This window comes from Cygnus olor, chromosome 4, assembly GCF_009769625.2.
Source record: "Cygnus olor isolate bCygOlo1 chromosome 4, bCygOlo1.pri.v2, whole genome shotgun sequence".
Classification (NCBI taxonomy): domain Eukaryota; kingdom Metazoa; phylum Chordata; class Aves; order Anseriformes; family Anatidae; genus Cygnus; species Cygnus olor.
Window position 1 is genome coordinate 11868638 of NC_049172.1, and position 11090 is coordinate 11879727.

The 11090-nt window shown below is 47.2% G+C and overlaps 1 protein-coding gene across 1 annotated transcript; it reads left to right on the forward strand.

The window, feature by feature from the left end:
* The first annotated feature begins 6626 nt into the window (after nucleotides 1–6626).
* MBOAT4 (membrane bound O-acyltransferase domain containing 4) lies at nucleotides 6627–9506 on the forward strand. The gene is given in 3 exon segments (XM_040555298.1): nucleotides 6627–7599; nucleotides 8140–8349; nucleotides 8576–9506. Coding segments are annotated over 3 exon segments (1260 nt in total). The 5' UTR covers nucleotides 6627–7480.
* Nucleotides 9507–11090: the final 1584 nt, after the last annotated feature.

An 11090-nucleotide genomic window follows, 5' to 3' on the forward strand; every position in this document is an offset into this window, starting at 1 on the left:
CTTGTCCCCGTGCCATCTCCATGGGCTTCAGGGCAGGCTGCAACAGCTTGTCTCCATAGCTGGAGTAGAGAAGGGAGAGTGACAGAGGGTCACTCTACCTCTACAAGCTCTGACTTAAAGCAAAATTGCTGGTGCCTGGCCTCTGGAGCACAGGGTGAGTCCACCATCATGGCAAGCCCCTGCTTTATGGGGTTACCAACTATCACTGATTAATGGGGCTGAAAACAAGATAGCTGCAACCACCCATCCAAAGACATCAGCATTGGGAAGGGCAGCACGAAAGAGGGGGACACAAGTACCAGAGCCACCCAGGACCCTCCCTGCAAGGAGTCTCCAAATAAATCCACTGGCTCTAATGGTTTTACTCAAGAGAGCGTGGTGGGAGACTACTAATGCTGCTCTGGGACTGGGAGTAGGGAACCTGAGTAGATAAAACAACAGGTGGTGGAGTCTTAAATGAGCTTTGAGAAAGATCAGCACTTGAACCTCAGAACCATCTGGGAGAAGAGAGAGAGGCTGGGACATACATTGTGTCCCTTCCAGGTCTCACTGGATTTGCTGGGAGAGGCACTGGAGGTGGGCTGCCTGTGTGGCCAGTGCCCCTACTTAATGGGGCACTTCTCTGTGGTCCTGAGACCTTGGGCTTTTTTTTTTTCTTTCTTTTTTTCTTTTTTTGTAAACCCAATTCCTCTTTGGAAGAATGCAAATACGTTGTTCAGAGTATGACTTACTTCTCTCAGTGTTTACTGCCAGCATTCCTTTTTGTATCTCTTCGCCGGTCAGCGACAGCTTCCCTTGAATTTCCAGTAGTAAAGTGCTTAAACTGATGCAACAGTCAACTTGTAGTGGCAACTTGGAGCTACAAACTTTCCTCTTTGAGGAATACCAGCTCCCATGCCTGGAAAAATAACTGGAGAGATCACATCAACTCTCCTGCTGGGAGCAGTCCATTAGCAGGCTGGATGGTGGGACATGGTGATGAAAGCAAATTTATTGTTCAGGTCAAAGTGACCCAATACCTAGCATACGAAAAATTATGCGTCTAATGACCATGGCCAGAGACCCACTTGCCCTGCAGCTACAGAGAAGCCACAGTCACTGTTACGAACCTGAAACAGAGAAGCACTTGTCTGTCTGGAAGAGTTATTTCTAAAGATTAAACAGAGTCAGTGAATCCTGTAATATGGAAGACAGACAGAAGGAAAATCAGGGATGGATAAGGAAATGTTTAACAAGGCCTGATTTTTCTCCTGTTTGTCTTCCACACTACAGGACTGTACAGGTTTATCCATCAGTTATTGCTTCAAGGGGAAACAAATCATGAGCTCCCTTGATGCCTCACTGAGAAAAAAAAAATCAAAAACATACATCAAGGAAATTCACTATTGCCTTTCCTTACTGATATTCTAGGAGAGCTGATGCTACAGATCTTTGGAAGGTTTAAAGACAGAGTTGGTTGTTTTTCCCTTTGCCAATAAGAGGCCTGACTTAATAAAAAGGAACTGAGGAGAAGAGACTTTGTGTGGGCCCTATGAAGCACCAGATACTCTGTAACCCCAGATTTGCAGCTATAAATAGCCCAGTCTCATGTAATTTCAGCTCAGTCTTCTCTGTGTACTGTGATGGCTTTATGTATTAATTTTGCATTCATGGCCAGAATGGGCCTCCAAGCCACCTCTACTAGATGCTATTTTGCTTGTCAAAAGTGTATTGAGGAACATGTTCAGCCTAACACATTCACTGAATATCCTAGCAAAGCACAGAGACACTGTACTAGCATTCTGGGAAGTACACGCTACAGAACTGCAAAACATTTGCAAAAGTGGGAAGTAAGCAGACTGTAGACGCTGAGCCAACAGGCTTTATAAAGGTACAGGGCTGTCTGTGCTTCAGAAGTTACTCAGGGATTTAAAGCTGCTGAAATGTTTGCAGTCACAGCTGTACATTAAAACAGTGTATAAGAGCATTGAGGCAGCCTTTTAAATGCTTCCCACTGGCTACTCTCAAATTTAATTTGCACAAAAACACATTTTTACTATCCTCACCCGGAGGAAGAAATGAAAAGCCTTGCAAAGCCAGTATTAGCAGCACCACTATGCATAGACTTTGAGCTAGCATCTGGTCGAGGTCCAAAAGTCGTGACAACATGAACGTGACTGACAGCTACACGGAAGGAGGACCTGCTATTTGCTTTGCACTGGAGGACACCAAACTTCAGCCACAGGCCAGCAACAGCATTTACTCAGGGTTCATCAGGCAGGTCTTTCTCAATCATTTCAGATAAATCCACCTGTCCCAACTGGACTTTCACTTCATGAAAGGTAGAAAAATTACTGTGACTGCACGAGCCTTTCTCAGAGCATATGCACAGCAGTTTGAAAGTGCCGACACCGAAAATGGGCCAAAAAAATGCCACTTGAGGGCAGCACTGCTCCACCAAATAGTCAGTACTGCTCAGAACTTGAACTGCTTCTTTAGGAAACGTCCCCAGTCATGTCCTCAGGCACTTATACAAAACAGCACGTGTACCTTTTTGTCCATCAGAAGCTGAAGAAACCGTGTGAGGGTTTAAATCTTGACTGAAAAGGAGTCCACATGGGTAGGTAGCGCCAGTGCACCCCTCAGACCTCAGAATAAATGCCTGCACGTGTTCAAGAAGAGTTACAGAAGTACTGCTGAACAGAGCACACAACAAGGTGAGAGGAGCCTCAGAGAGGAAACTACAAGATGTGTGTTGCAGAATTAAAGTGCATGAAAATGTTACAGGACTTACCATCGAACACAGAAGACCTGAACTCTGGGAGAAAACAGATTTGAGGCAACATTTTGCCTAACGCATCACAGATGAACCTGCAGATTCTTCCAGTTTACTGGCAAAGACTAAATGACTGCATAATTACCTGACGACCTTCTTTCTTCCCTCTCTCTAGCAAAATCTTGTTGATCTAAAAGTAATATGAAAGATATTTTAGCAGCTTACTGATTTATAGATACTGCATATTTTTAGTATTATTTTTCACTGGTTTCTTTTAAATACCTTGCAGACATCTGGAACCACAGCAAGGTTAGTTATACACTACCCTGCTCAACATCAGCAGCAAGACTGACTTATTTATAGAAGGCACCACTGTGCTTATCACATTCCCAGAAAACAAAAGCACTGAAGCCATCCCTATACTGAACAGGAGCAGAGAGAAAGATCTTACACGAGCTGTCAGACTTATTTAGAACCTGACACAATGACTCTGAAGCTGTGGGTTGTGGTTAGTTTGCAACTAAACTGAATATACTTACAGTCTTGCTAAGTTTCTGCGTGCATGTAGCAAGCCGATCACATGCCTGTACTGCTCCACAAACTACTCTGTCTGAAAAAAAAGCAGTATCAAGGGGGTTTGGTTTGGTTGTTGTTCTAGTTTTGTTTTGGTAACATCTCCTGCAGATGTCAATGAAAATGAGTACAGAGCATCCATTAGTATATATTGATGCATGCATAAGCAAAAGTTTGCTTGGAACCACTCATTCTAACAAGAAAAAAAAAAAAGAGAGAGAGAGAGAGAGAGAGAGAGAGGGGGGGTGGGGAGAGAGAGAGGCCTCTCCAGCAGTCCACATAGCATTGCTTGTGTACCCAGTGGTGTCAGGTGGAAACAGCAGCACTCACACAAAATGTGCAGCAAGGAACTGGACTAACAGAACCTGAATTCTGCAGTGTACCTCATCGAGGTCGCTTTTGTTGCAGAGTATAATAGTCATTTGCTTTCCAGACCTTAGTTCCTCAAGTCTACATTTTGTTGTGAAACAGGGGACAGAGTATCTGTTTAACTTGGAAAGCTTTCACACCAAGAAATGGTCAAAAGGCTATGCCACAGTGCAAATCTAACGAAACTGCTAAGCATGCAAGCATACTGCATAGTATAAATATGATGAGTACTGTAAACCTTACAGACAATACCCTGCTGCAAAGACTGAACGCCCCAGTGGGGATCTCAGTAGTGCTGCTCTATGAAACGTCCTTCCACTTGCCCAGTTCCTCTTCCACAACCAAGGCTGGGTACCAGGTTTCTCAGAGATGGTCCTCCTTCCATTGCAGTCCTGAACCACTATTTCATGAAGACCCTCAAGGTCCCTCTCCTTGCAGGAAATATCCCTAGAGTCATCACCTCCACCTTGTGTCTCCCTTTCATGAGCAGCTGTTGTTTTTTTGTTGTTGTTGTTGTTGTTGTTACTGTTGTTTTCTCTTCTGCATTCAAGCACACCAAACAACACAGTAGACCTGAAGGAAAGTTTTCAAGGCAAAAAATTAATAACTATTTCAGAAAGTCCATTCATACAGTACAGTCCGGAAACAACGTATTCACAGTGTGTCTCAGCCTACTTTTATGCAGAAGACAACCGCCACCAAACCCTTCCTTAGCAGCTAGGACTCTGGATAAACCCACTTCATTAACAGTCACATCGAGCTGAGTATGAGGGCCAGGCTATTTGTTCAGTGGTGCAGGCCATTCAAAAAGATGGGTTTTACCCAGGCTCAGACCAGACTCTTGAATCTTCTCTAATTTCCCTAACTTCAGACTAAGTCTCTATTGACCAGATGTCCCTGTACACCTAGAGCCAGGCAACAGGAGTCACCAGCCAGAAGAACCTAGCTCAAAGCTACATCACCGTGGGGCAGAGAGATTTCTCAGACCTCTCTGACTGGGGTCATGGCTACAATAAGAGACTTTGTCACTATCCTTAAACTTCTGGGGTTCAGCCTTTTTTCCAGGAAGACAAAAATGTCTTTACCACAAGCAACCACGGGCCATTTACAGGCAGCAGACAGCAAATCTGTAATGGCAACAAGTAGCAAAAAGCCAGTAAGGGACCAGTCCCTGCAAACAAAGGAAGAGTTTTTGCATTTTTGTGTTTTAATAAGCCCTTGCATTTATTTTTTAATTCCCTTCTTATTTAGGCACTTTCATGTTCTGCTTATCACAGCCAAATGTGAAGTCCCAAGGTTTTTAGTTGATTCTGACTTTTAACACCAAAGGGAGACAGAAATTATCATCTTGTTTTGTGGTGGGAAAGTCCAGGTTGCCCAAGGTCATAGAGAAAGACTGAGACAGGAGCTCAGTCCAAGCTTCCTAAACCTTATTTTTTTTTAATAGCCTTCCTTCCTATTTATGTGCTTTTCTCTAGGATAAAGACTAAACCCACTGGTCTGACTTTTTTCTTTAAAATATATATATATATTTTGCTTTTGATTCTTACCTTTCACTTTGCTGCATGTCCTGCAAATTAATATATGTGTATCACATATATCTCTTAAATATGTATAAGATCAGTATATGCTGCATTACAACAGGCCACCAAAACTGTTCCTGAAGCAGCACTATATTCCACTAAGAAAGCAGCTTAAAACTTTAAAACAGCTTTAAAACAGCTTAAAACTTAAAAACTTTCAGAATAAAACAGCTTTAAAACAGCTTAAAACTTAAAAACTTTCAGAATAGTAGCCCAAGACTAGTGTCTGAGTCACATCTGCTCAGATTTCATGACCACATTTTGCTCTGACACTGCTCATCCCACTTCTTCCTCATTTACTGTCAAAGAATTAATTCCTCAGACAGGAACAGGGTTGTTGCTTGTGTAGTACATACAAATGAAACAAATAAAGCTCTCTCACAGGTTTCTCTCTGGCTCATACACTCACTTTAAGATCACACTTTCACAGCCCAGCAGCTAACATTATAAAATAAGCGGCATGAGCTGTGCATCACATTTCCAATGCTACTGTGGAAATTCATTTCTGCTTCTTGAAAAGCAATGGCATTTTTTCAGAACCATAGCAGTGAATTGCTTAAATAGGCACTGCAAAGGCCTTGAAAAATATTTACTCAGCAAAGTTAGTGCTGGGCTCCATGGATTTGGCGGGATGAGTCCTGTGAAACCAGGCTATTGCTGAATGCCATGCATGCCAGAAGTTACATGGAAAAAGCTTCTCTCCAGTGCTATCACATATGAACTGCAAATGTTTAATGTCTTCCTCTTAAAATATACCTTATAAACACAGCAAAACGAAGAGCCAGTTCTCCTGCAGTATTCACTCTGAATCATTTTTTTCCATGGGGTTTTGTTCCCTGCCTTCTTATAACCATTCCAAACAATATGGTAGGCTTGCCAACATCATGGTGACTTGAAATGCTCAGTGAAGGGTAGAAACATTCATAAAAGTTTTAAAATTAAAATTTCTTTCTTTCTTTTTTTTTTTTTTTTTGGATGAGAACAGATTTTTCTGTAATATTAAGCACAAATTTTGCTCTTTTTTACTGAAAAACAGGCAAATCTAAATATTTTTAATCATTCGTCCAATGAAGGGAAAAACCTTACTCCTTCTGCCCCTCTAATAAGTAAATTTTTTTTCATACAGAGGAAAATTCCATGGCATTTCTCTTCACAATCACACTGTTCATATGCCTAAAATAAAGCAGATATCAATGGAATAAAACAAAAACCAAAAACAAACAAACAAAAACAAGCGTGAGCTTTCCATTTGAATTCACCTAGCTTTTCTTACCTGTATCTCACAAAGAAAAATGAAAAAAACGAAGTCCTGTAGACTGACTGACTTTGTTTTTGTGGGCTTTTTTTTTTTTGGTCTATTTAGCTATGAAATACCGCTAGTAGCATTTTGAGAGCAATAGCAACTGCCTTCAGATCACCCTAGAGCTCAGTCTTCAAATCACCTTTCAAGTCTGACAAAAAGAGGAAATTTTGCTTTCCCACATGACACATTTCTGAACCAATGTGCAGTTTAACAGCAACAGCTGATTTCTGCGATCTCAAGTATGTCTGTGATTCCATTTTTTATCTTCTCAAAGAAAAAATGTTCAGGGAGAATAAAACTATCTCTTTATGTCTGGTAAGTGAAAAGGCCCTGTGGCTCAGGCTGAGTGCTGGGGTTGATGGGCTCACCCTCCCCTGGCTTTTTGCAGAGGTGACAGAGTCCATCTTCTCTCTGTCACCAGGAATTTAAACAGTAGGAGATCCCCACCACCACCCCACGACAAGCAAGGCCAGAGATGGGAAAGAGCCACAGCTTTCCACTGAGCTGAGGCCAAGCCTCTTCTGTACCTGGGGATTTTGCTCTGAAGTGCATCCCAGCATGACACATTTGGCAGCTCAAAGAGGCTCTCATCTCGGTGCTCACTCTCACTGCCTGCAAAGCACGTGGTAATGGCACGGGCGTCTGGCAGAGCAAATAACCAACCCCTAACTTTTTCCACCTGCTCGCAGACCTTGGGAGAGAGGTGCTTCAAGGAGCCAGCACTGACGAATGCAAAAAACACGCACCTCTTCCTGCAGATATCTCTGTTTCCTTGGCTCTGCTCTGTTTTTTTGCTGTTTGTGACGTGGTCCTGCCAGATATAAAGCAGAGACAGAGGAGCCCTTGGCTCAGTCCATTTTCCAGGTGGCAGAGGCAGCCAAAGAAGCACGGTGCTCAATGTGCTGGGCGGACCTGCTCATCCTTCTCCCTGCAGCCTGGTACCAGCTGGCAGCTTTCCCCTTCGCTGCTCTCTTCCACCAGCTCTGTGCTTCGGGGCAACTCTCTCTGACTGCTCGGTACGTGGTCGCCACCTCTGCTGCTGCGACAAGGGCAGGTTGTGTCCGTGGGTGCTTTCTGGGTCTCTCCTAGCCAGAAGTGCAGTGGGACACAAGGTAGTGATTCCCTGCTGATGTAGGTATGGGCATGAGCTGTCCCACTCCCCTCTTTGTGCAGTGGGGCCAGTTCAGGGTGGTTAAGGCTAAAACAGCCAGGCCAGACTCTCCTGTTGAAAGAGATGGTTTTAGGGGTGTACTGGGATGAGTGCATGGGCAAAGGGAGCAGGGAGGGAATGGGAACTGTCTCTGATGTGACAAAGATGGGGGCCAGGCAGGGGCTGTGATACCCAGCCTAGTCCCCCCATCCCTGCCTTGCAGCTATGGTGGGGTGCTAGTGACCCCTCAGCCCCACAAGAGACCAAGCATCTGCCACGAGAGGCAGACTGCAGGGCACTGTGGAGGCTGCTTGCCTCAGACTACACTCTACTACCATCACCAGGGCTGGAGCCTCAAGCGCCGTTTTCCCCAAAAGCCAGTCAAAGGGCATCTGGTCTCTTCTAGGTACACATTCCTCCTCGCTGGAGGATGTCTCCTTGCAGTCACAGCCATGGGCAGCTATGCCGTGTTACTTCTTATCCCCGCTGCTGGCTCTGTGCACGTCCTCCTCTCCGTCAGCCCAGCTCACGTCCATACCTGGGTCTTTGGCCTCCAGATGTGCTGGCAGACGCTCTGCCACCTGGGCAGCTTCGTGCTGGAGTCAGAGGATGCCAGGTAACCTTCCAGCCCTGCCTCCCTCCCTCTCCACCTTCCCAGCCATTTTGGATGGGCAGAGGCCCACCCAGGCAAAGCTGGTTGGTCTCTCCTTGGCCCCCAGCTGCATCCCTGCTGATGGATGGCATTGTGGGCATGGCAGCAGGGAGGTGGGAGGGACAGCATGTGTGCCCATGCGCTCATTTCAAGGCACCCTCAGCAGCTCCCCGGTGCTTTCTCCTTTCAGACCAGCTGTTGCCCTCTCCGCCATTATGCTGCTCACCCAGAAAGTGACATCTCTGGCCCTGGACATCCACGAAGGGACCGTTCTGCCTCAGACAGGCCAGGGGCTTTTGCAGCAAGCCTTGCCTCTCTGCAGCTACCTGCTCTTTTTCCCAGCCCTCCTCGGAGGCCCCCTGTACCCCTTCAGCAGGTTTCAGGTCCAAGCCGAGTCCTTGGGGGCTGTCCCCCTGCCACTGCAGGCTGCTGGCCGGAGGTGCCTTGGGGCACTGGCACTGCAGGCGCTGCGTGTGGGACTGGAGGGCTGGCTGCCCTGTGCACAGGGCTGCTCCATCCTGGCCAGCCTGTGCCACACGTGGATGCGGGCCCTGCTCTTCAGGCTGGCCTACTACACACAGTGGGTACTGGATGAGGCCCTTCTCGAGATGGCAGGCTTTGGGCTGGTGGTGGGGCAGGGAGACCTTTCAGGCCGTGACCTGTGGGTGCTGGAGACCACACACCGCCTGGCTGTCTTTGCCCGAACCTGGAACAAGAGCACGTCCCGCTGGCTGCGGAGGCTGGTCTTCCAGCGCTGCCCAGCCCAACCGCTCCTCGCCACTTTCACCTTCTCCGCCTGGTGGCACGGCCTCCGGCCCGGGCATGTCTTTGGTTTCCTGTGCTGGGCCATCATGGTGGAGGCTGACTACCGCATCCATCCCTTCCTCAGCGCCTGGGCCACCTCCCGTGTTGCAAAGCTCCTCTACCGTGGCACGACCTGGATCTTCACGCAGCTCATTGTCGCCTACATCCTGGATGCTGTGGAGTCTGAGAGCTTCTCTGCGCTCTGCCTACTCTGGACTTCTTACAAGAGTATCCTTCCCCTCTCTTATGGTGTTGTGCTGCTGCTGCTGCTTTCCAAGAAGCCAAAGCAGAACTGAGCCTGTCCTGTGCTACCTTGAGTGGATGGCTAGGGGATGTCCCTGTACATGTGAGCATGCAGAGTGATAGTAACTATTGGTCAAGTGATCTCCAGAGACCCAAGATTGTCCTGGGATATCCGTAGCTTTGAGGGATGTACTGAAGCAAGGTGTCGATGTCACCGACCTAGACAAAAGAGCTCCCAGCAGCACTACTTGCCCCGCATTTGTCTTGAGGCTTCGAGTCTCAGCCTCATCTCATGTGGAAAGCATGCAACCTCCCCGCCAAACTCATCAGTGCTGCAAATATGTATTGGTCAGCACCTGTGTCCAGCTCCTTGGAACCTGTCCTCCATGGGGCTAGCAGGTACATGCAGGGAGCCATATCTTGCCAGCTTTCTTGTGCTCAGGGACCACCGGGAGCCTGGACACAGGAAAAGGGGTTGGCAGTCTGTCACAAGCCAAGAAAAACTCCTTTCCCCAACCAGCAATACAAGTGAGAGTCATGAGTCTGCAGTGCTTCTCCAGCAATCGCCCCTTGACATTCTTCCCATGGCACATGAACCCCAAGTTTTGTCTCCAGCTGGATGTCTTCTGCAGTCCCCCTGAGTGGGTGACATGCTTGGCCCCCAAGGTGGAAGGTCAGGGAACACGGATGATCCATCGCCTCAACCACCTCTGCAGAGGATCCTGGGCATGTGTGCAAGTATGCCTAGGTAGAGTTGGGGTCTACTGCCCGGGGCATGCTGAGGACAGCATGGGCAGAGGGGGGAAATAAGCCAGCAAAGCCCTCAGACTTGGCTGACATTCAGCTAGGGCTTCAGGGTTGCTTTCCCCACAACAGCTGCACAATGCTCTTCTTGAGTCCAAGCACTGACCTAAGACCCAAAAGCCTGGGACTCTTTATGCATGAGATACCAGAGGGGAAGATACCAGGAAACCATGGAGCTAGGAGCTTTTGTTTACATGAAAGCATGAAGCCACCCACCCAATCTCAATATAATATAGCTGAAAACACTACAAGACTATAGTTGGTCCCTAGTCTGTGGGGGATACTGCTGCAAGGTACCAGGACCACCAACACCTGAACCAGTCTCAATCCAGTTGCCCCCATTATTATTTTCCAGTTGCCAGTACAGCAGGCATTACGATTGGATTCGTCATGGTCAGGCCCTGTCTCCTTCAGTGTTAGTCCTGCAGAGCTGCCTCCAACTTGTTCCCTACATCCATGCTTAAAAACTGAGTCATCTCTTCATCTTATCTATGCAAAACGTGCTGGGCTCCTTCAGACAGGTTCTCCAGCTGTTCAATCACTCCCCTGGCCAACGTGAGACCACATGTAGCAGGCTGTGGCCAGACTTCCCAGAAGAGTGTAGGATGGTCCACAGGACAGTGGTTCCCAAGCCAGAAGGCTCACGCTGCCTGTGTTGGAGGGAAATACATGCAAGAGACAGGGCACAAGAAAGCCTGCGTACAAAAAATCCCTGACAGTAGTGGTTGGAGTCATTCCACATTCTTTCAGCAGGCAGGGACGTGCACAGCTTCCTCCCTAAGGGGACTAGGGGAAATTCATTGCAAACGGGTGCCCAGCCAAGAAACCATTCCCTCCCATCAGCAGCAACTGCA